The sequence below is a fragment of the Polyodon spathula genome, chromosome 7 (assembly GCF_017654505.1).
Source record: "Polyodon spathula isolate WHYD16114869_AA chromosome 7, ASM1765450v1, whole genome shotgun sequence".
NCBI classification, from domain to species: Eukaryota; Metazoa; Chordata; class Actinopteri; order Acipenseriformes; family Polyodontidae; genus Polyodon; species Polyodon spathula.
The window spans coordinates 47,100,452-47,125,701 of record NC_054540.1 but is presented as its reverse complement, the minus strand read 5'-3'; the positions used below and the strand labels follow the sequence as shown (position 1 = coordinate 47,125,701).

Here is a 25,250-nt window from a genome sequence, read left to right as displayed (position 1 = left end):
AAAAGGCATTTTGTATATAAAATGTTAATGTTTATGGTTGTAGTTAAAGTTGCTAGTGGAGATATATACATATTGAACACATTTTCAGGTAGTATAATGTTTTCAGAATAGTGTTTCTTAAAGGTTCTTTTTATAAACAAAAAAAGGAGCCTATTGCATTTAAAAAAAAAAAAAAAAAAGACAAACATCACCCACTGTATATGGCTACAGGAAAGCAAAAGCGAGTTGTGCTTACAATTGAAAAAAAGTTGGAAATACTTTCACGTCTGAAAAAGGTAATTACCATGGAAAAAAGCACAATATTTTGGAATTGTAAAGAGCACTGTGACTGATATTAAAAAGTCTGCCTCAGAGATTTAAAAGTTTGCAGTCTTTGATAATAGGGGTGGGATTTTTGAGATCTATTGTTGCTCGAGATGAGTACTTGAGCATTACAATTTCCGAGTACTCAAATCAAACGCCACTCGCCACTCTCCTCTACATGCTGTACTAGTGTACATAAACCTCGGAAACATTGCCACAAGTCCTATTTTAAATGCCAAACTAACACACAGTCAAGTAATATAATGTTTGCTTTCTTGTGCCGTTAATTGTATACAGTCAAGTATTACTAAATAACATAAAGTATTAAAATTCACGTATCCACACAACTTTAAAATAAATTGTAAAAAGAGATGCCTAGACTACAGTTGTGTCTCAGAGGTCCTTTACTTTTAGTGTAGTATTTCCAACATACAAATAAAAACTGTACTAAACATGAACAGCTGTTCTTGCAGAACAATTTCATAAAAACTTAAGCCTTCCATCTATGGGAAGATTGGGGCGTGGGGTCCACGAGTCTGATAATTGCAACTTTTTCTCCCTTTTGAAAGTTTTGTATGAACAGCTGCAGCACGAGTTTTTCTAGCTTCGCTGTTATTATTTTGAGTCAGCACAGTATTGGGATAATCTTACATCGATTTAAAAACTGCAGCATTCACAATTCACACACACTGTGCTCATGGGGGATAACGTGGTTACGCCCTGTTAGGCCAAATCTAGAGTAAATGTTGTTATGGATGTTTGCTTTTTATTGCCATCAGTAGCACCATCCACAATAATTCAGAATGTTTTCATTTCAAATGGTGAAGCATTGAACTTGTGTTTTTGTGGTACGACAATTTTGTTTGGCATAATTACTTACATACCACGGTTTTCTCGTCCGGTTCCTCAAAATACTTTCCAAACGTGGCTTCTTAGAGGTGCCATTTTAAATATAGAACAAGCTCAGAAAAAACACTTGTCATTAACGTTATTACCCCACTGTGGAATTGATACCATACCACGCCTACGACAGGCATGAACAAACACAGTGCACCAATGGAGAGTCAATCTTTCTGTTGCACCAATTAGAAAAGCTATTTGGAGGCAATTGCCAAACCACTTCCTTTTTATAATAACCTCCCTTACTGTGGCACTAGAGCAGTCTGATACACGACAGACTACTGATGATAAATTACTAAAATGAATGCATACAAAAAATGCTTTTGGTGACATTTGTCACATGACTGGTTATATGTCTAGCATGTTATTAAACATTTACCACTTTTTTACAGTTTATATGTCTAAATGTTTAAAATGCCCATCCCTAGTTTGCACATCTCTATGTAAAACATTTTTATGCCTGGATGAAGTTATTTGGCTTGTGGTGAATTTCACATCCACTTTCATAGATATGTTTTTTTAATCCTTATTGAGAGTTTATATTGAAGTTTATATGTATAATTTATTTATCTATTTATTTTTAAACTGCAGGTCGTCGTTGTTGAAGAGTCTTCTCAAATCCCTGTTCCCATAACAACCAAGCTGGTATTGGATGAAGATGAAGAGACCAAGGAACCCCTTGTGCAGGTGCACCGGAACTTGGTCACAAAACTAAAACCTCACCAGGTCGATGGTATGGATTGCAGTTCAACATTAGTTAAAGTCCCCTTTCAGCTATACAAGGCTGTGGGTGTATAGTGGCTTGGGAAAGTATTGACCCCCCTTGGCATTTTTCCTATTTTGTTGCCTTACAACCTGGAATTAAAATGGATTTTTTGGGGGTTTGTATCATTTGATTTGCACAACATGCGTACCACTTTGAAGATGCAAAATATTTTTTTACTGTGAAACAAACAAGAAATAAGACAAAAAAACAGAAAACTTGAGCGTGCATAAGTATTCACCCCCCCAAAGTCAATACTTTGTAGAGCCACCTTTTGCAGCAATTACAGCTGCAAATCTCTTGGGGTATGTATCTATAAGCTTGGCCCATCTAGCCACTGGGATTTTTGCCCATTCTTCAAGGCAAAACTGCTCCAGCTCCTTCAAGTTGGATGGGTTCCGCTGGTGTACAGCAATCTTTAAGTCATACCACAGATTCTCAATTGGATTGAGGTCTGGGCTTTGACTAGGCCATTTCAAGACATTTAAATGTTTCCCCTTAAACCACTCGAGTGTTGCTTTAGCAGTATGCTTAGGGTCATTGTCCTGCTAGAAGGTGAACCTCCGTCCCAGTCTCAAATCTCTGGAAGACTGAAACAGGTTTCCCTCAAGAATTTCCCTGTATTTAGTGCCATCCATCATTCCTTCAATTCTGACCAGTTTCCCAGTCCCTGCCGATGAAAATCATCCCTACAGCATGATGCTGCCACCACCATGCTTCACTGTGGGGATGGTGTTCTCGGGGTGATGAGAGGTGTTGGGTTTGCACCAGACATAGGTTTTTCTTGATTTTAGTGTCATCTGACCAGAGTACCTTCTTCCATATGTTTGGGGAGTCTCCCACATGCCTTTTGACGAACACCAAACGTGTTTGCTTATTTTTTTCTTTAAGCAATGGCTTTTTTCTGGCCACTCTTCCGTAAAGCCCAGCTCTGTGGAGTGTACGGCTTAAAGTGGTCCTATGGACAAATACTCCAGTCTCCGCTGTGGAGCTTTGCAGCTCCTTCAGGGTTATCTTTGGTCTCTTTTGCTCTGATTAACGCCCTCCTTGCCTGGTCCGTGAGTTTTGGTGGGCGGCCCTCTCTTGCCAGGTTTGTTGTGGTGCCATATTCTTTCCATTTTTTAATAATGGCTTTAATGGTGCTCCGTGGGATGTTCAAAGTTTCAGATATTTTTTCATAACCCAACCCTGATCTGTACTTCTCCACAACTTTGTCCCTGACCTGTTTGGAGAGCTCCTTGGTCTTCATGGTGCCGCTTGCTTGGTGGTGCCCCTTGCTTAGTGGTGTTGCAGATTCTGGGGCCTTTCAGAACAGGTGTATATATACTGAGATCATGTGACAGATCATGTGACACTTAGATTGCACACAGGTGGACTTTATTTAACTAATTATGTGACTTCTGAAGGTAATTGGTTGCACCAGATCTTATTTAGAGGCTTAATAGCAAAGGGGGTGAATACATATGCATGCACCACTTTTCTGTTGTTTATTTTTTTAGAATTTTTTCATTTCATTTCACCAATTTGGACTATTTTGTGTATGTCCATTACATGAAATCCAAATAAAAATCCATTTTAATTCCAGGTTGTAAGGCAACAAAATAGGAAAAATGCCAAGGGGGGTCAATACTTTCACAAGCCACTGTATATAGAGACAAGCTCAGGGAAGGTTTCTGGGTTCAGATTCATTTTTTACCATGTTTTTGCAACACCTGATATTTCCTAATTGCTTGCAAAGGAGATGTTGCTTCTTTCCTTGGAAAAAACAGTCGTACTACAATGTAAAAGTACAGCTATGGCCAAAAGTTCAACGTCACCTAGAATTTTAGGATTGAGACATTAATTCAAAAATAAATTATATAAATAAAATAATATCTTAAGTCTACCAGAAACCATAACAGTAGTATGGTATTAACGTAACATTATTCAGCAGGTTTCATTTGAATTTATGAAGCTAAATTAGTTCTTAGGGGGGTGCAAAACTTTTGGCCATAGCTGTATGTGTTAAAAGCATATGTTTTACATAAGAAGTCTGTTTTTAATTAAATAGTAAAGTAGATTACATGTATTTAAAGTTGTTATCCTCTGGACATCACAGACCATTTAAAGGCATAGAAATACTGCTTTAAAAGCTTGAAAAGCAAAACAGTGAAAGCCTGGGTGTTCACTTGATAAATCCTCTTGTAGAATTTAAAGGCGATTTAACAAAAATCTAACGCCTACGTTGGTTGGTTTTCCAGGGGGTGAAGCTATGTGTGTTTTACAGGTGTGCAGTTTATGTGGGATTGTTGCTGTGAGTCGTTGAAGAAAACTAAAAAGTCAGCTGGATCTGGTTGTATTCTTGCACATTGCATGGGTCTTGGAAAGACGTTACAAGTAAGTTAAAATGCATTGAACATGCAAGTAATAGTTTAGCAACTTTAGAAATAGGTGCAAATATTGTATCTTTTGAGATGGCAGTTCCACACAGGGCTTTAGTTTTTAGTTTTTTTAGTTTTGAATCTTATTTGACAATCTGTTACTTTCTGGGGATAAATAAACACCACAAAAATATACAACATTTCGATCTATCATACTCATTTATAATTATAATTCTACTTACAGAAAGCTAAACTTACTGTACAGAATTGGGATCGAGGAAATAAACACCAGGTCCCACTGTAGCTTCACAAAACACACATTTTAGGTTTTTGAATACAAGGTTAAGCATGCCTGTGTTACAGTCATGCACAGACGTAATGTACCAACTGCATAATATGATTACGTGATTTTGTTTAAAGTAAATCAATTATATATTTCCATGTTTTGATTTTGGGGTGGATTTATAGTTGGCTTGCTACTTTGATTTTAATTGGTAAAGCTCATTAACGTCAAGTTGTCAAAGCTGTCCGTACTTTTAAATGCAGTATGTTTTTAAAAGAATGTTTTATGTATAGTTGTGAATCTCATTGTGTGAAATGCCCTACTTGTTCCAGGTGGTGACGTTACTGCACACCTTGCTGTTGTGTGAGAAGATGGAGTTTAAAACCGCCCTGGTGGTCTGTCCACTCAACACTGTTCTCAACTGGCTGAATGAATTTGAGAAATGGCAAGAAGGCATGACCGATGAAGAGAGTTTAGAGGTAATGTCGGCAGTTGTTTTATTTGTTTTTTTTTTTTATTCGACACAGACAAATTCTGTTCTAATATCATTTCCATCTTAGGCAAGGTTAGCTGATAAAAGTGAAATAACCAAACCCCCTTCCTGGGTGGAATGATGTGCATCTCCTCAAAGGCATTTAAGATTGTTTATATATTAATATGATCAATGTGTTGTGCTAATGGGCTTTTTAATTTCATTAATGAATGATCTTGAGTAATAAGTGTACAACATTTGATTTTAATCTCAAGTTATTTTAATTTCTAGTTCTCTTTTTTATAACCACAAGTCTCACTGTGTCAGAGTCCTGGGGTCTTGCATTGGGTGAGGAGGAGTGAAGCAAACCAGGCAGTCTTCATAAAAGCTGCATATATCTTTATTGAACGTGTATTAAAAGTAAAACCTGAAAATCACATCCCCTAAATAAAATGTCATGCTGTTGATAAAATTACTGGAAGAGCAAAATGGAAAACGTTATACATACTACGTTTTTCTTTATGCAGAGCATTTTGCAGAAGTTGAAGTATCAGTTCTTTTCCAGGTGAACGAACTTGCCACTGTGAAGCGGCCCCAGGAACGGGCATATATGCTGCAGCGCTGGCAGGAGGATGGTGGGGTCATTATCATTGGCTATGAAATGTACCGCAATCTCACACAAGGCAAGAACGTTAAAAGCAAGAAGCTGAAAGAAACTTTCCAAAAGACGTTGGTTAACCCAGGTAAGACTCGTATAATTAAACAGACCACTTACTTTATTAATTGTTCAGGATGTCCTGGGCTAGGGTATTTTTAATTGGAACATTCTTGCTTACTGGAGGGTTGCACGTACAGTGAATGGCTTTTACACCTGCTGGCCTTTGAACAGTGTAGAAGAAATCCTCGTTGACAGCTTTAAATGATGGAAAACAAATGATGTAATACACAATTACATCATTCAGCTTTCACATATACAGTGCCTTGCAAAAGTATTCAGACCCCTGACCAATTCTCTCATATTACTGAATTACAAATGGTACATTGAAATTTTGTTCTGTTTGATATTTTATTTTTAAACACTGAAATTCAGAATCAATTATTGTAAGGTGACATTGGTTTTATGTTGGGAAATATTTTTAAGAAAAATAAAAAAGTGAAATATCTTGCTTGCGTAAGTATTCAACCCCCGTGCTGAGGAAGCTCCCAGTTTGCACTGATGAAAGAAATTGCCCTAACGAGGAAACAGTTACCTTACCATTGGCCTCCACGTGTGAACCATTAAAGTTGCTGTCACATTTTCTGGATAAAAGCCCCACTGTTGAAGGATCATTGGGAAGGCTGTGAATCTGAAGGAAAATGAAGACCAAAGAGCATTCTATAGAAGTTAGAGATAAAGTAATACAAATGCATAGATTAGGGAAAGGGTACAAAATAATATCCAAGTGTTTGGATATCCCAGTGAACACAGTTGGATCAATAATCAGGAAGTGGAAGCTGCATCACACCACCCAGGCACTGCCAAGAGAAGGCCGTCCCTCAAAACTCAGTACTCAAACAAGAAGGAGACTTTTGAGAGAAGCCACAGAGAGGCCAACAATCACTTTGAAGGAGCTACAGAGTTCAGTGGCTGGGAGTGGAGCTCTGCATAACACTGGCATGTATGGGAGGCTGGCAAGAAAGAAGCCGTTACTCAAAAAGTACCATCTGAAAGCACGTCTGGAGTTTGCCAGAGAGCATGAGAGTGACCCAGCTGTGATGTGGGAAAAGGTTTTGTGGTCAGATGAGACCAAGATAGCGCTTTGAGTTTTGGCCAAAAAGCTCTATGTGTGGCGCAAACCTAACACTGCCCATGGCTCAAGACACACCATCTCTACAGTGAAGTATGGTGGTGGCAGCATCATACTGTTGGGATGCTTCTCATCAGCAGGGACTGGGCATCTTGTTACAATTGAAGGAAGAATGGATGGAGCAAAATACAGGAAAATACTGCAAGAGAATCTGCTTCAGTCCGCTAAAAAACTGATGCTTGGGAGGAGATTCACCTTTCAGCAGGACAATGATCCCAAGCACAAGGCCAAAGCAACATTGGAGTGGCTGAAGAACAAAAAGGTGAATGTCCTACAGTGGCCCAGTCAAAGTCCTGATCTCAATCCCATTGAGAATCTGTGGCACTATTTGAAAATTGCGGTCCACAAGCATCATCCAACCAAACTGAACAACCTGGAGCAAATCTGCCAAGAAGAATGGGCCAGAATCACTCCGACACTATGTGCAAAGCTGGTACATACTTACCCCAAAAGACTTAAAGCTGTTATTGCAGCGAAAGGTGGCTCTACCAAATATTAATGTGTGTGGGTTGAATACTTATGCAAGCAAGATATTTCAGTTTTTTATTTTTCTTAAATATTTTCCAACATAAAAAAAGTCACCTTACAATAATTGATTTTGAGTTTCAGTGTTTTAAAATAAAATATTGAACAGAATGAAATTTCAATGTACCATTTGTAATTCAGTAATATGAGAGAATTGGTCAGGGGTCTGAATACTTTTGCAAGGCACTGTGTGTGTATGTGTGTGTGTGTGTGTGTATATATATATATACACACACACACACACACACACATATAGATAGACTGGAGAAAGCAATGGTGACAATTGCATAAAACCATAATAAGCAAACATATAAAAGCTACTTCAGATTTAGTCTTGCTTTGATTATAAAACAGAATTGATACTGTCATGACCAAGATTTAGCACTTCTTTTTTTCACTGTCAGTAATAATGCTGTCTGTGTAAACCTGAGCTTAATTAAACAGCAACAGCTCGAATTTTGTGTGTTTCTAAAATGGTTTGATTGAACAAAATGACTATTTATTAAAGGAATACGATACTGTGTGCAATTCCCCTTGCATTAAACCCCAGTGGAAGCTTTGTTATGGTTTACAAAAAAATCATGTGATTAGAAATAACTTGTGGGTGGAATCCTGCTTTACAGCTTAGGAGTGTATTTATCATGAATTCATTTTCGAAAATAACGTGTTTTGATTCCCCCTTTTTCTTTTTTTTTTAAAGAAATAATTGAATATGCCACAGCTGAACAATTTAGTCATTTTCAGTTTTCAGATCATTTGTATTTAGTTTAGTAAAGGCTTACTACTTTGGACCATCTAATTGAATGCTGGATGTGTGCAATTGTGACAATAAGCTGGCTGAGATATAAACTTGTCTTCATATTAGAACTGAAGTTACTTTTTAAATTAGGACTGCTCAGATTAAATCAAAAGTCGATTTTACGATCAATTCCATTCCTCATTATTACATTGATATAAACACTGGATAATCGATTCAATAATTACATTTTTGAACACGCATAGTTAATAACATTATTTAAGCGGTGTGTGCTCTTCTTTTCCTGCTCGTGTTAACTAGCATCTGATTTGCTGGTCCCATCCTACCAGTGAATCGGTTTTGAGATTACTTTGTACGTAGACCCCTCTGTGTATTCAATGTAAAAAAAATTAAAATAAAATAAAAGCAAGCCAGCTTATATCCTGAGCAGGACGACAGGCTTGTATTCCTGGCAAACAGCCTGTAATTAAATTGTGCACATCGAAGAAAACTGACTGTGTATAGTTTGTGCTGCTTTGCAGTTTCAAAATGAACTGTTATAAATGAATATTTAACAATATTCAACAATGTTAATAAAATAAACGATTAATGATGTTAAAAGTAATTTTGGAGTAATGCTCAGTTTGACCTATAGCGAGTCTGCATATTGTTGTGGTAAATAAATCAGTTGTTGTTGTTGTTATTATTATTACTATTATGTTTTAGGCAGGAATTAGGTGGTACAGTATTAACACGATGCAATGCGTGGTGCTTCAGCTGTCACTACATAAAGACATTTTTCATAAACTCCTGTCCTAGTTTATATAGTTTACATTCCAAAGTACTGTAATCTGTTTGGAATAAATATTTTAGTAACATTCCTGTGGTATGTTAAATTTGCTTTAGGCTTGTTGTGAATGTTGTGGTCTCTCTCCTCACCCTACCAACACATAATTAAACCTCGCATTCATTTGTTATGCACAAGCTTTTACTTCACTGCAGTGATATTAAAATAAGCACGTCCGGAGAAGGAAGGGAGCGAAAATGTGTATGGGCGGTACAATTATTGATATTTATTCGAACGATTATATTTTGTGTGCCCAATTCATTGATTGCTATTTTGAGGCTTATCTGACAGCCCTACTTTAAATGTACATGGTAAAATAATACAATGATTCATTTCTAATTTAACATTTGCTTCAGTAGGTGGCAGCACACACTATCTGAAGACAAAGCTGGAATAGAGGCCCTGGTTTTGCTGTTCCATTTACAGTGTATTTCCTTTTTTTAAGAAAGGCACACATTGATTTTTGTAATTAATGAGATTCCGTCTGTCTCCGCAGGTCCAGACTTTGTCATATGTGATGAAGGACACATTCTGAAGAACGAAGCCTCTGCTATATCCAAGGCCATGAACTCTATAAAAACAAGACGCAGAGTGGTCCTCACAGGAACCCCATTGCAGAATAATCTTATTGAATGTGTGTATACACCAGTGGCCTGCTAAATAGTTTTTATTTTATTGTTATGTTTTCATTTTGTCTCCTTGTGCTTCAATTATCTTATGTCAAATTTCTGGGGACTTCTATTTGAAAGCCCACTGATACACAGTCGAAGTACGATGAAAAAGTATTCTGAAATGTGGTTAAACTCTACTCTGCAGCTACAACAGTATTTACCCTTTAAAGGAACTGCCAATTGTATTTTGTCAGTTAAAGACAAACTGTGTTAATGTGTTGCATTCTATCCTTTTTAGACCATTGCATGGTGAACTTTATCAAAGAAAACCTTCTGGGTTCGGTAAAAGAGTTCCGGAACCGATTCATCAACCCCATTCAGAACGGCCAGTGTGCGGACTCCACGATGCAGGACGTCCGAGTGATGAAGAAGCGAGCCCACATCCTGTACGAGATGCTAGCGGGATGTGTGCAGGCAAGTAAACAGGAAGGAACTGGGATTGCATGTGTGGGGATATCTGTGGAGTCCTATTCAACTTTTGCAGTGAACTAATCAGATGTGTACAGCCCCCATGGTATCTCTCTTGCTTTTATTTTCTCAAACATATTTAATTGTACTGCAATATGACTGAAGGAGTGTTAAGAGTAAAATGCAGTCTCTCCCAGCACAAGTCTTGCTTCACTCTGTAGTTGCTTTGCAACAAAGCTGCGGTAAAGGGAGCCAGTTATTTTTATGAAATCAATTGGATCTAATGTCATTCATAAAAATGCATATAAGGCATACCATTTTATTTGCTTTTCCTTTTATCAGAACTTCTACTAACAAAAACATAAGCAGACTGAGATGTCTGAAAGTACAAGTTAAGTGTGCTCTATGTGATCTTGCAGTTTGTCTATGCTATGTTTTTTTCTATATATATAGATAGACAATTTTTAAAATAAATATGCATTATATTATTTACATGTCTTTCAGAGTTACCATGTATTATTTTTTAACCCTATTCTAGCTGGAAGTCATAATGCTGGAGATTTAATCTAGAATTCTCTCAAAGCTCTGTCGGTTAGAAATTAACCTTTTCATTGCCACATTGTTTAAACCACTTGGGCATATGAATTCAGATCTTTTTTTTCAGTTTTGTACAAACCATTCAATCTGAAATGATAATTCATCTTGGATTGTGATACCAAAGATGCTTGGTTTTTATTCACAAAAACTCCCCTTTTCTATTAGATTTCTAAAACTCCTAAATAACTGTTTTTCAGAGAAGAGATTACACAGCCTTGACAAAATTCTTGCCTCCAAAACATGAATATGTCCTTGCAGTGAGGATGACTCCAATCCAATGCAAACTATATCGCTACTACTTGGAACATTTCACAGGTAAGCTTGGAAAGGTTTCATTGAGCTCTACAAATATGCTTAGTAATGAAATGTCGAGAAGGACAGACACTGTCTGCTTGTAATCTGTTTGTCTGGCCTCTACTGAATGAACAGATTTCTGGTTGCTTCTGTGTTTGGGTCTAAAACACAAGGCAGTTGGTAACTTTGGAATTGGTGGCTCAGTAGGTACAAAATAGGTTGGGCTTTTTCTCTGAAAAGTGATATATAAATTCAAGACTACTGTTATTTAGTTGATGATTAATGTGCATGTGAATACACTAGATCCATTACTTACTGCACAGGGGAAGATGTACCATTTTGTATAAAATCTATAAAACTGATTTTCTGTAGCCAGTGCAGAAAAAAACTTGTATCCTTTGTCTCATATGTGGTTCTGCAATTCCCTAACTTGCAGTAATGGCTTTATTCCTAGCTGGTGATTAAAACTTTGAGAGCATCAGTATTTGGGGATACATTAAAAACCGGACTAATCCATTCTATATAAATCCGCAGGATTTTGTTGAAATGAATGGTGCTATGCCCTCTGCAATCCGGGACCTGTCTGTTCTGGAATCCGGCATGATTAAGTCTCTGCTGACTAAAATCAATGTAAATCTGACTGTGCAGTTGAGCACTGGGTCATATGATTTTTCTTTAAGCAACTTGGCATATACACTCATGTCCTGCCTGTGCCAATCTGATTTGTGCATTAGTTGAACAGCAAATAAATGTTGAACGAGCGATCTCCTTGAAAGAACATTTGAACTTATCAAAAACCTGAATGTTTACCAAAACCAACCAAAATTGAAAAACGCAAGGCAACCCGTTTGACATTCTGAATGCCAGAAGTGCCTGAATCCGGCATACAGGTACAGTTGTGAACGTCTTTCAATGGGAATGGTTTAAACAGGCTTGTGCTAATAACAGGTATAGATTTTGTTGAGGAATTATTGTGTTTTTATTATACATGTGTGAGGAGTTAAAGGGGTTTTTTTTGTGTGTTTTAATAGTTTTGTCATTTTACTTTTTTTTTAGTTACAGTATTAGATTCGTCACAGTAACTCTATAATCCAGCACACACACTAATCCGGCACAATTTTCTGATCCCAAGTGAAATCGGATTGTACAGATTTTACTCTATATAGAAAAACCTGGCATCTGTTTAACATTTGTTTTTCAGGTCATGGTGGGCTACTTCTGATAGTGCTATTTTGTATTTACAGCAGTGACCGGAGATTCATGTTACTAACATACTTGTAAAAAAGGCGATGTATGCACTGTTTGTGAGACCAGATAGACACTCTCCATACTTGTACAGTGCTAAGTGAATGCATTTCCATTCATTCCATGTTTTGGAAGCATCATTAAAGGTCAAGGCATATTACCAAAATTGTTTTCTGTAGGATGTTGTAACACCAGCTCTAGATTTCCTGTGCAATCCTATATTGGTGAAGCACTGTACTGCTTTTTCTTTGATCCCTAAGATGAAGGATGTTTTCCTAAAGCACTGACTAATCAGTTCTAACCATTCATTCTGGTGGTTCTAGCCTATTAATGGTAGTGATATAGCATAGTAGTTTAAGGGGAGAGAAAAAAAAAGTTAGCTTACAATCTAAATTGCAAGTTTAAAGCTAATTGGGTACAAATAGCCCAGGGCCAATCGATCTGTGCTTTCTTTCATTTGATTCATCAGCTACCTAAGTGATTATAATTGGTCACTTGCCCCTTTGAAACTGTAGCCAAATGAACTTTATCATTCAGAGCTGCGTTTAGCACGGTGGTAACGTCAGAACTGTGATGTTCTCGGGGAGGCTGCCTGTTCAGATTGACCCCACAAGTTGCTCTTGTGTAAAGAATGATCTTGTGAAGCCTGTGCTTCAAAATTAAGGAAAATGTGCAGCAGATGTGAAAATGGGGTATGAAAAGAGGCACTGTTTACTAATTTGGGTTGATTTTTGGTTCACTTTGCTGTATTTGTACAGATCTCTTAAATTGCTGCTTTTGAAATGGTACATATTGCCCTGGTGTCAATTTAGAATTTGGCTGCAAATTAAATTTCTTTTTTTTTTTTTTTTTGTTTGTTTTTTTTTTTTTTAATTTTTTCTTGTGCGTGTGATTTTGTAGGGACCTGTAATGGTAAAACATGTACAAGTAGGGCAAAGTGTCAAGTGTGTAAGCTGCTTTAAGAGTTTTATTGTGATGCTTGTGACATTTAGCTAGTTTTGTAATTGAGAACAGCTTTAAGATGTAAGAGTGAGTGGAAGTTGGCAATGTGCTTAAGGATTTTTGAGATCATTCTCACGTTTCTCAAAATAAGATGCATAGCTGTTTAGCGAGATGCATGTCATGGCGTGCTTGTTTCCTGTAAAACAGTCAGTGTCTTGAATGGGTGTCTTGGATGAAAGCAAGTGCATTGTGTGTGTTCACTGCTCAAGTGACTGCCTGTACTATCTTGTGTCCAGGAACTGAACTTTTCAAAGGCACCTTTATGATTTGTAAACAAATTAGTTTCACATGGGTAAGATTCTCTGAGATATTATTTCATTGATTCTTATAGAAGTAAAAAATGCTGGCACGATAAGGAGAAGTCAAATATGGCCCTGAACATGCCTCAAGCTGATAATGGCTCTTGAAACTTGGTTAGGTAAATTTAGATCAAGTAAGCTAAATATGTTTTGAGCTAGAATATTTATTTTAATTCTGTTTCGGGAAATAAGTCCATGCTACATTTACCACGTCCTACAGTACTACACCTCAAAGCTGATTATATTGATAGCCATCATTGAATCTGCTGCTGGCACTGCTGTCTTGAAGACACCTTACAGGGTGAAAACACAATTCCCAGCAGCATTATTAATCCTCAAGTCCTGTAGTATTCATCTGGAATGCTTCTAATAAGAATGGTTTTATTGTCTCTTGCTTTTGTTTTAATATGGAAGTCTATTAAATTACACCTCCTTGCTGTAATTGTTTGGGACTGTAGGTGCTTTTTTGTTTTTGTTTTTTTTACAAAAGAATGGGAAGGTATTTTATGTTGCATTTAAATGTAATCTTTGTAATCTTCAACAAGAATCATTTTTGTCATATATGAATTTCATATGTGTTCATAATTCATGTAAATTTGGGTTTGATGTAATATTTATTTTTCACCTCTGCTTTCTCCATCTCTCTACAGTAATCCATCTGAAATACAAATCTATCCTTGGTATTTTTTGTAGCCCGAAATCTCTGTCATTTGTTATTGTATAGCATTGGTCTTAAAACAACAATGTTAGTTTGAACCTGCTTTGAAGTGCTCTAAGTTAACTAAATCTCTTATTAGGTGTGGGCACCAGTGTGGAAGGTGGGAGAGGCAAAACAGGGACCAGACTATTCCAGGATTTCCAGATGTTGAGCAGAATCTGGACCCATCCCTGGTGTTTGCAGCTGGACTATATTAGCAAAGAAAACAAGGTAAAATAAAGTTAAAACCACAGTCTGTTAGGTTTGAAACCACTGCCTAATAAATCCTGACAAATACTTGGGAATTTTCTTGCAATAATTTCTTTCTTTGGAAAAAGTAAGTGACACTTTGCAAGAATTTAACACAGTATGTAAGGAGCTGTTCATGGTTTGACATTTTTTAATTAAAAACAATATCTGCAAAATGTATTTATGTATTTTATTTTTTAAAAGATATTTACAAATGGTCTTTCAAATCAAAAAAATGTATTGTGACCTTATATAGTGTTTACATTGATATAAAGTAAACCTATAGAAATTTGTTATACCATAAGAAAATCCATTGAGGCAATTTTCAATAATGAAATACCTAAAAACATTGCATCAAAAACACACCCTGTTAGCAAAGGTTGGTACAATGTTACAGAATAAATGACTGTTAAAGGGAGTCGAAAACTAGAAATGCGAACAAAAAACGAAGCATTCCCATGGAGTGGGGGATTGTGTTCCCTGATCAAGTGGATCATAAATAATGGGGAAAAAAGGGCATTTAAAAAGAATGCAGTCAATAAGTAAACACAATCTGGATGTGAAGCAGCTAATTTCTACAGATGGCACCTAAAATGGAATTTAGGTTGGTGTGATGAAAATATCTAGTTCCTCATAGGACCTTGTATCCTTTACCTGTGGGTTGGGATCCACATACGAACTACAAATAGAGCCCAAAGCTGCAAACAGTGTGCATGTGTCTTACACTGGTTACATTGTTGTACCACACCAATGCTTCTAGTGAAAGAAAGCCCTTTTGCTCATTAGCAGTCTCTTGAGATTCTTGCATGCATGTGTGAGTTAGCTTTGGTATTAGTATTGGTTTCAGTCTGGAACTGCTTATGGCACATAACTCTTTGGTAATGTTAAGATTGCTGTGTTAATTAAAGTAATTGTAATGGTGAATAATTTCCATTATCTTTTAATTCAATTTACCAAAGTAGGGTAAGGAAGAGGGTGGGGGACATGCTTTACACCTATACAGTGAATAATTGATTCCAACAGTTTTAAAATACACGGAGCAGAATGTCCTTGGTCAAAGACTGTCAAGCTGGAGCCTTCAGCATGTTACTGCCACTAGGTGTTAGGTCATGCTGATAGATATGGATGTGTTATTGGCCATTTCTGAAACATGACTGGGATTGTAAATAGTTTGACAGATTAATCAACTGAGACTAATTGGTGCAAGGTGCCCTTTAACAGATTTTGAAAGTTAAGTGTGTTCTGGTAAAGAGCAGAAGTAGTGTTTCTAATTCAAATATAGTTTTAAACAGTTAATATGTGCAGATCACAGTATAGGATCAGTTTTGCATAGGAGCAGTTTTGTTACCTCGTTTTAGAGTTGTGCTTCCATTGTAGTGATTTTAAATTATTATTATTTTTTTTTTTGCTGTACCTTATATTCTAAATTATTGTTTCTCTTTTCCAGGGATACTTTGATGAGGACAGTATGGAGGAATTCATTGCATCAGAAACAGATGAGTCCTCAATGAGTTTAAGTTCTGAAGATGAAAAAAAAAGGTATGCATTTCTATACAGTGAAGAAACCCCCTCAGTGTGGCCTTAACAGGGAGATGGTCTTACTACTGAGGGTGCACAGTACTGAAATAATGACAAGTATTTTTTGAAAGTAAAGAAAGCGAGTCAGATAATATAGCTGGTCAACATTTCGCTCGACAGATTCTCCATTTCATAATCTGGGAATGCATCTTGTCATGTGGCTGGGTCCCTTTGCATAATATTGCTTCATTTCATCACTGTTTCCTGATCCTAATATAGGCGATCCTCCACTTATGACGCTTCGATTTACGACGCACGGCACTTATGACACACTTGCATTATTACCCTTCTTCGACTTTACGGCATTTACGACACGGCGAGACCTGAGCCAGGCCTCATGTGCGCATGCTTGGTGTCCGAACTGCAGTACCTGCTGTGGTCCCCTGACTTAGTCTAGTGTTTTTTTATGCATGTAACTGTTTTTTAGAATTTTTGCCATTAACAATGACTGATAAGAGCAATAGACTCAAAAGGAAACCTAAGCTGTGAACTCTGTTACATGATGATGGGCTTAACTTCAGGCGATAGTATTTCCTGCTGGGAGTACTGCACACACACACTGAATACGTCATTGGAAAGTCCAGAGTCTGTACTTTTAAACAAGCCAGGTAGGTGTCTGAGTAATATGCGTGCAACCACCGGGCTGAGTGTAAAGAGTTAAATAAATATTTGCATGAGTACAATATAACAGGTCATTTTTGTAAAACTATATTATCTGGCCGAAGAGTCAGGAACGTAACCCACAATTTATAACATTGTTCCTATGGGAAAATGTGCTTCGACTTAGGACGCTTTGACTTAATACGCGACTTTAAGGAACCAGTAGTCATAAGTGCGAGGACTGCCTGTCGTGTTCAAACCCTTCTAAGTAATTGTACAAATGACATGCCTTATTTCTGCTGTATGTAAAAGCCTATGTCAACTGGTGTGTGTATTTTTTTAGTAAGAAAAAGAAAGGCAAAGGGAAGATGGGCAGCAGCACCGATGAAAGTGGCAGTGACAATGATATGGAGGTGATTAAAGTGTGGAACTCTCGATCCCGCGGGGGCGAGGGGGGCCGAGAGAGACCTGAAATAGAACCTGCCCAAGAAGAAGGTAAGACTGTTTTCTCCTGTGGAACCCTTTAACCTGTAGCCGTTTTCATGTCATGGCAGTTCTCTTTCATGCCTGTATAAGTGGAATTAGCAGCAATGTGACCAAAGCCATTTTAACAGCAAGTAAAGCAGGACTTGCAAAATCGTTAACCCGACGTTCCGGGACAACCAAAAAAATCTGTCGGACAACGTGATTTTTATTGGCTGCTTGCCCGACTGGCAATCCAATTTTTTTACTCTAACAAGAGAACGTGCTGTGCTTTTAATCAAACAGTGGTTTCCCAATCGAGATTCCACTCGCAGATCATCCTGGTAAAACACGTTTAGAGGGGTCAATGTTTTTCATTGGTAATGCTTTAGTGATTTCCGGGGTGACGTGTATGTACACATTGCCTGTGACAAAGTCCCGCGAGGATTGCCTCGTGTAACACCCCTGACAACTCAAGCAATCCTATCTAGTCAGCGCACTGGTATCACATGACTGTGCCTGCTCGAAGGGTAATTGGACACTACGACAGCCAAAGTATATACTTTTATATTGAAGGCCATGATTTTTTAAACTAAGTTACAGACTGGAATTACAAGCTACAGTACTCTGCTCAAAAAAACCTGAATACAATAGTTATTATCATTGACTCAGATTTAGCACGTAGCATGTTGACTTTGCTTTTTTTCATTTCTTTAATGTGATTAATAAAATTTATCAGTAATTTTTATTTTAAATGTATGGTGCTTGCTTGTAATCTTCCGTACCGAGTGCAGCAACAGCCTCTGGTCCAAACAGTCAGCTGATTATAGATGTACTATTTACAAATTAGTTATAGTTCTTCATTAAACAAATAAAATAGTGATTTAACAAAATTAAAAATAAACAAATAAATGAAACTGCTGCTGATGTTGGCTTGTACAGGTCTATGTAACTGGCACAGCAAAGTAAATTAATTATTTTATTTATTTTTAAATAAGGAATCAAGATTTCAATTAACATTTCCAATTGAAACCAAACAAACTTTGACGTGCTTTTTTTTTTTTTTTTTTTTTGGGTTGTACTGTGTTCTTCAATGAATAGGATATAACCAGAATACTGGGTGCAGCATGCCATAAATTAGATACTGTACTTGTAATTCTACTTTTATTCACAATCTCATTGCTATTATTATTATTATTATTAGTGCTAGTAGTGACAAATACTGTAATAATAAAGAAAATCAAAGAATAAAACTGTCCTAATATTATTAATAATTTAGCTAATGCCTTTATCCAAGGTGACTCCCTTAACATACTCCAGCAGCTTAGATTGTTTATTTTGGTTTGGCCTTTAACTAGAGAGAACAAATGGCTTTGGACCCAAACATGGTTGTTATAGTGAAGCTGTACAGTATTTGACATATGCTTCATATACAACACTTGCACATTTTAATTTATAATGTGTGCACGTTTGTTATTTAATTTTTGTTGACGTGATTAACGCAATAAAAATTCTATAGGTTTTTCTGTAGTTAATTTTCTCGTGATTAACGCAATAAAAACTCTATAGGTTTTGCTGTAGTTAATTTTCTCAAATGTTTACAAGTTACTTGAGTCTGCTGTGACCCTCTCTCACCCAGGCAACAAAAGTACATTACTAATATTATTAAATTGCACTTGTTTGTATGTGTTTTATGTTTTAAAATATAATAAACAGGAATACATGAATGAGTTTTGTAATGCAACATCTACTCTCAATCAAAGATCACCTTTATTGCATTGCTATTATAAATTTTTTGTGATATAGTAAAAATAATTTAACTGCACATACTGTAGGAGGTCTGATTTGAGAAATCTTTGACATTAATCAAGCTTGTAGTAATCATGTTACGTGCTGTCAGCGTTTAAAGCGTTTAAACTTAATGAAATAGAATATGCTTTACTGTTATTGTTTTTTTTGTTTTTTTTTATATAGTATCTAAACCTACCTCCAGTTCAAGCCCTGGCAGCCCCTCCCCAGACTGGCACAAGGAGTTTGTTACTGAAGCAGACGCAGAAATCCTGCAGCACTCTGGGAAGATGGTCCTTCTCTTTGAAATTCTCAGGATGGCTGAGGAAGTAGGAGACAAAGTGTAAGGTTTTCAATGGTCATAAAAAAATAAAATGGAAGCATATTTGTAACTTAAAAAAAAAAAAAAAAAAAAAAAATATATATTTTAATGGGTATTTTTTTTTTCCAAACATTTTTCCAGTCTTGTATTCAGCCAGTCATTGATATCATTGGACTTAATAGAAGATTTCCTTGAGCTTGCAGGCAGGGCGAAAGAGGAGGGAAAACCAGAGATTTATAAAGGTTTGTAATTCGTTTTATTAGAATTTTATTTTCCTTTGTAAAACTATGTAGAATAAACATAAATAGCAGCACATTAGATGTCGACATTCCCATACTGCGATTCACTAGTTCTAGTTCACTAATTCTGTCAGCAATTGCCTCTTTGCCGACAATCTCTTACCAATAGAGCCTGAAATGCAGTCAGAGTTGGATAACCCTAAATTCCCCTTTATTCACCTTTAAAAATGCTTCCAGCGAAAACAATTCTGCATTTTTTACAGCGCATAAATATGAGTTGTTTAAGCTGAAGGGTCGTGTCTTTTTATAACTGCTATTAAAACTGCATCTGTGATCAGAGTTTTTCCATGTTTTCAAATATGAGTACTTGTATACCTTTTAAGCACTTTGGGTCAATTGCGATGAACTTGCAGGGTTAGTATGGAGCTGCGTACTAAGTTGCGTACTAGCTAGTACGGTACTATCTCGGGATCATCCCCAGCTGCGTACTAACTTAATACCAATTGCAACGAAAAAAGAAGCTGAACAAAGTTGGGGACTAGGTGATCCCCAGTTTTAGTACGGTACTAAGGATTGTGGTTTGTTTTGATGTGCTTCCAAACAGGAACTAAAGAGAGCCAGATCTCAAAATCTGAGCTATTCTTACAAGTTATATTTTAAAAGTATGGTTTTTCGTAAAGGGTTTTTTTTTTTTTTTTTTTTTTTTTTTTTTTTTTTTTTTACAAAACCTAAACATCTTAATTTTATTTATTTGGATTTATTCATGCTTAAGTTTTAAACTTGAAGTGTACATTTACGCACAACAAATACATGCTGAATTGCACCTTGCAGGTTTTTTTATTATTATTTATTTATTTTATCAAAATTAGACCTCGTAGTCTACATTGAATCCAATATTTATTTACTTAAAAAAATGTATTGCACAGGCACCTCCAGCACAGTGGCTACAGCACCAATCTGCTGTAGAACCGCGACCCCTTCCTTACGAGTGTATCAATAGTCTTGTGTTGTGTTACCTACCAGTCCTGACCCCTCCTACCCCATGCATGTAGCATTGGCTACTAAAAGCAAAAAAGTGTACATATAGCCTGTTTTATATATAACTTAAATATATTACTCATATTTAAATATTGCAATTCCATTCCATGTGGGTAATACATAATTACTATATGGCTTTAAATATATTATCAATTAAATAAATAAATCATTTTAACCATAATTGTAATATTTTGCAACTGGATCATTTTTTCGCTGTGGAAGTAATTTGGGAGTAGGAGTATCGTTTTTCGTATTGTTGTAATGTGACGAAACTCATTCCAACACTACACAAATATATTGCAGTGCCAGCAATGATATCCCTTATATTAAAAAATAATGTGCAAGTAAATATGTCTTTCATATGTAAAATATAGATATTCGTATGGGTTTTTGATTATGAATTGTTCAGTTACAAAAGTTGTCAATACATTTTGGGGTTTTTCACATTTGTTCCACTTAGTAAGGTACTTTAAATCTATAGAAAGGGTTAGACTAACTTAGTCTCGTACTTAATATCCTCTAGAGGGCAGTAGCTGTTGTTTCAGGTTCGTTGCAATTGGTATTAACGTGCGTACTAGTTTAGTACATAGCTCTGGGGTTAGTACGCTGCTTTCAGTTCGTTGCAATTGACCCTTGCTGATTTTCTTGTTAATTTTTCCCAGTTAGGCTTGTTGTCTGAGCCACTGACAGCCCCCCCATGTTTCCTGCTGGTTTTTATTCCAGTGATAATTCATCACTCATCTCCATTGCTTCCGTGCACTGCTCCAAAACTGAAAATGATGCACCACAGGGCTTGTACTGTATAAATAAACTTTGACCCCCCAAGAAAATTTAAGGGTTATACTTTATTTTTTTTCTCCAACATCTGGCATGAGGTAGTGCTACCTCACAACCTAATTAAACTACACCAGCTGTTCCTGACTTTAATTTCCAAAATGATTAGACCTTGACTTTTATTTTGTAACTTTTTTGTTTTTTTTCTCCTAAAAACGTTTACTTAAGGGTTGCAATTTGTAATGGATAGATTGCAGCCCAGTAATTGGAAACATGCGGAAATACAAAGGAAGAACAAAAACTGGGGTTAGTGGGTATGAGGGTTAAACATAGTAGCTTTTTGTGATGCAATTCCCTTTAAGGATGGAGTTGATAACCTCATTTTGTGTACCAAATACTGTACTACTCCCTTGTCACATTTGCAGTTCAAGAACGCGTAAATTCAGATTTGTTCCGATAATCTTGAAACACTGTGTTTTTAGATATGACCTAATAAAATTGGCTGAACCAGAAACAATGTCTACAGTCCAGATATGACCTTGTAATCATGATGAAGCCTGTATACTTGCTTGACTCTTGGTATAATAAGCACATTGTTGGCCTGCGTTGTTGTTGTTGTGTTTTTTTCTTGTGATAAATAGTTAAATTGAGCCATTATCTGGAAAACATGTAGTGAATTATTTCTCAAATTAACTGATGTTTGTTCTGAATTGCAGGTGATGGGAAGTGGTTTAGAAATATTGATTACTACCGTCTTGATGGCTCCACTAATGCAGTCGCAAGAAAGAAATGGGCTGAAGAATTTAATGATATTAGCAATGTCAGGTAAATAGTTTGGTTTAAACGTCTGCACCTTGAATCTTCTAACAATTTTTATCTTGAGAATCCTGCACAGAATTTGACTCTTGATATGGGTGTTCCTTAATACACATTTTCTGGGTATTAAAGTCTGGGTCAGTGGTTTCTGATTGATTTGGGCAAGTGAAATCCCTTCATATTCAAATCTAATGCTCCTAGTGAAGGCAATATTTTGATAAAAATGTTCATGGTGAGCTTTTCCACTACAAGGGAACATACATTTACAAATGTATGTAACTGAAAAACATTAACTGTACATCTCAAATGTTTAAATTTAAAGTAATGACATAGTTTTGATTAATTGAAATGGTCTTTACTTCTGTTTCTGCCTGAACAGAATAAGGTTTCATTACGCATTAGCATTCATTGATTTATTTATTACTTTAAACAGCAAAGTTACCTGTTTAGTAACACATACATAAAGGAAACATTCTTTTTTATATTTGTTTTAGTTTTTTATTGTAACATTTTACAGGCAACAATGATCTAATTTCCCAGCACAAGTTTTTAGAGAAGAATGTTCAGTTTAATGTACAAAGTTATAAAGGTACTTTTTTGTAGTCGTTGATACTTTAACAACAAAAGGTGAATTAAACCTCATTTAAGAGAGAAAACAACAGTGTTATGCTGTCTCTTTTTAATCCAATGCCATTCGTCAAAGTTTAAACAGAAGACAAAAGGGCAGTGTTTTGGATTTCAGCTCTAACGGTGTGTTCTCTTAACGAGCAAAGGTGGGTTCCTGTGAAACCCGAGTGCTTTTCATAGAGCTCCTTGTCTTTGTGCAGTTTCCTATTGAGCTGCTTGATTAAAGGGTAGGCTGTGTTAGGTGCCCCAGCCTTTGATGTGGCATTTGCACCGGCTTCTGCACATGTGCTGGCGTTTGGGTTGTTGTGAGTGCCTCAAGTCAGATTTGTGCAGTTTGGTAAAGGACTATAAACCAGAACAGAACTCTTTCCCTTTTATCACCCCCCCCCCCCCCCCCCCCCCCCCCCCCCCAGGATGCTTACCCCCAGAGACAGGGATATAGAGAAGCGGTGTCCCTACTTCATACTGAACAGTTTTACACGCATCTAACTTAGCTAGTTATGCTAAAGATGGTCCTAACCAAGTTTTGTTAAGTTATTTAGCATCAGACTCTTGGCATATAGTATTATATGCCAGTAAAGAAATGGTAATCTGCTACAATCGGTGTCACACTGGGGTTTAATTAAACTGACCAGGCCAACTTCTTATCAGTAATAACAATCAGAAATGTTTCTAGTGTGTAATGGTTGGTTTTGAAAACTTAATTTAACTTGGCTACTTTTTTGCTGCTGTTGGGGGGGTGGTGTATCCCTAGTGCTTACCTCCACCGTGCATTTTCCTCTTGCAGGGGTCGCTTGTTCCTCATCTCTACAAGAGCTGGGTCTCTTGGGATTAATTTGGTAGCTTCGAACAGAGTTATCATTTTTGACGCTTCTTGGAACCCGTCTTACGATGTTCAGAGTATCTTCCGAGTGTATCGATTTGGGCAGACGAAAACAGTTTTTGTCTACAGGTTTTTGGGTCAGGTAATAAGAATAATCTCTGTAACTAAGTACACCTTTTAAAAGGAATTAAATATTTGTAGTTGGGCAATTTCAATTTTAATACAAGATAAGAATGTTAATATAATTACATTATCATTAAAAAAAATGTCAGGTATGTTTCTGCATAAAATTAGTTTAATTGTGCTAAATATTATTATTATTATTTTTAATTTATTTATTTTTACCTTTATGTAACCTTTGAGAGAAATGTCTATCACAAGATTTTCTATTTAGCCTTCAATTAAAGAAAAAAATGTAAAACACAAGAAGAATGTGGCTTACTACTTTATTCAAAAATGGAAACTTGTGTAACCTGCAGACATTACTACAGATATTACCCTAAATGTCAGGCAATCACAAGTTCTAGTTGCCAGGCTATAAGAAAGATTTGGGTTTATTTCATTATACTCTGCAATTTTTTGTTTTGTGGCATTTATATATATAATCATTTGAAAACAGCGCGGTTTAGAATCCGAATTGCTTGATTTGTCTCAGGGTACCATGGAGGAAAAGATCTATGACCGGCAGGTGGCGAAGCAGTCCCTCTCTTTCCGAGTGGTGGATCAGCAGCAGATTGAGCGGCACTTCACTATGAACGAGCTCACTGAGCTCTACACATTCGAACCCGACCAGCTGGATGATCCCAACTCGGAGAAGAAGAGCAAGAGAGCTACCCCAATGCTGCCCAAGGTCAGTCTGTTCATAGAGCTTCACAGAGTTCAGTCATACAAGTGATCATTTCAATTAACAGCCTCTGCATTCATCAAACTGTAGTTTTCAGAATTCCCATGTCAATTACAGTTTCTAATATCTTGTTATAACCTTTAGTTTGAGGCAGGTATGTAAACTAAATTAGTTACTAGTTTCTGGTAAGCTTTACAGGGGGTTTGGCAAATGCATTAATATGTTGGTGATTTAATTAAATGCATAAAACATTATTACTATAAATTACTCAATGTGGTATCCTGTTCCATATTTAGTACAACTCTAGCTTAACACATCACAAGCCCATTGTATTGCACAAATGATATGTAATGATACGTAATTACTGGACACTTTTTAAAGGTAAAGTAAAATGAAAATTTCTGTAGAACTCAAACATGTTTTTGATTGAGAGCCTTCTCAGAAAGGGACTACCCTGTGTCTCTTTGGGTTGACACAGGCAGGGGACCAAGGGTTCGTGGATGACTAGGCCAATTCACTTGCCTTTCATGGCTTTCACTGTGGGAGTTCTGGGTTTGAATACATTTGGTGGCTTCATTTTAACCCCAGAGGAAATTAATCTTAATTTAAAAACAAAAACACTCAATTCATAACCATTGGCGTCCCAGGATGGAATGGCATGTTCAGGTGATGATTGAAATGCCTCACCTATAGTTTATGCTATTGCTCTCATCTCTCGTTGACACTTAAATCACAAGCACCACAATTAAAAAAATAAAGAAAGAATTAACATTAATAAATGACAGTTGGAGGAGCTCTGCTGGCAACCCATGTGGTCTCTGCAGGTTTGCTGCATAAGTAT

General features: G+C 36.6%; 1 protein-coding gene across 1 annotated transcript in view; it reads left to right on the top strand.

Annotated features, from left to right (window-relative positions):
• LOC121318681 (transcriptional regulator ATRX-like) overlaps positions 1-25,250 on the top strand; it is an 86,619-nt gene that overhangs the window by 48,906 nt on the left and 12,463 nt on the right. The window contains exons 16-30 of the mRNA XM_041255610.1: positions 1,795-1,936; positions 4,233-4,342; positions 4,942-5,088; positions 5,647-5,824; positions 9,533-9,670; positions 9,946-10,121; positions 10,910-11,027; positions 14,350-14,480; positions 15,946-16,037; positions 17,020-17,171; positions 19,113-19,269; positions 19,390-19,490; positions 22,016-22,124; positions 23,530-23,707; positions 24,221-24,415. Coding sequence (XP_041111544.1) covers positions 1,795-1,936; positions 4,233-4,342; positions 4,942-5,088; positions 5,647-5,824; positions 9,533-9,670; positions 9,946-10,121; positions 10,910-11,027; positions 14,350-14,480; positions 15,946-16,037; positions 17,020-17,171; positions 19,113-19,269; positions 19,390-19,490; positions 22,016-22,124; positions 23,530-23,707; positions 24,221-24,415 — 2,124 coding nt within the window. The remainder of the gene's footprint in view (positions 1-1,794; positions 1,937-4,232; positions 4,343-4,941; positions 5,089-5,646; positions 5,825-9,532; positions 9,671-9,945; positions 10,122-10,909; positions 11,028-14,349; positions 14,481-15,945; positions 16,038-17,019; positions 17,172-19,112; positions 19,270-19,389; positions 19,491-22,015; positions 22,125-23,529; positions 23,708-24,220; positions 24,416-25,250) is intronic.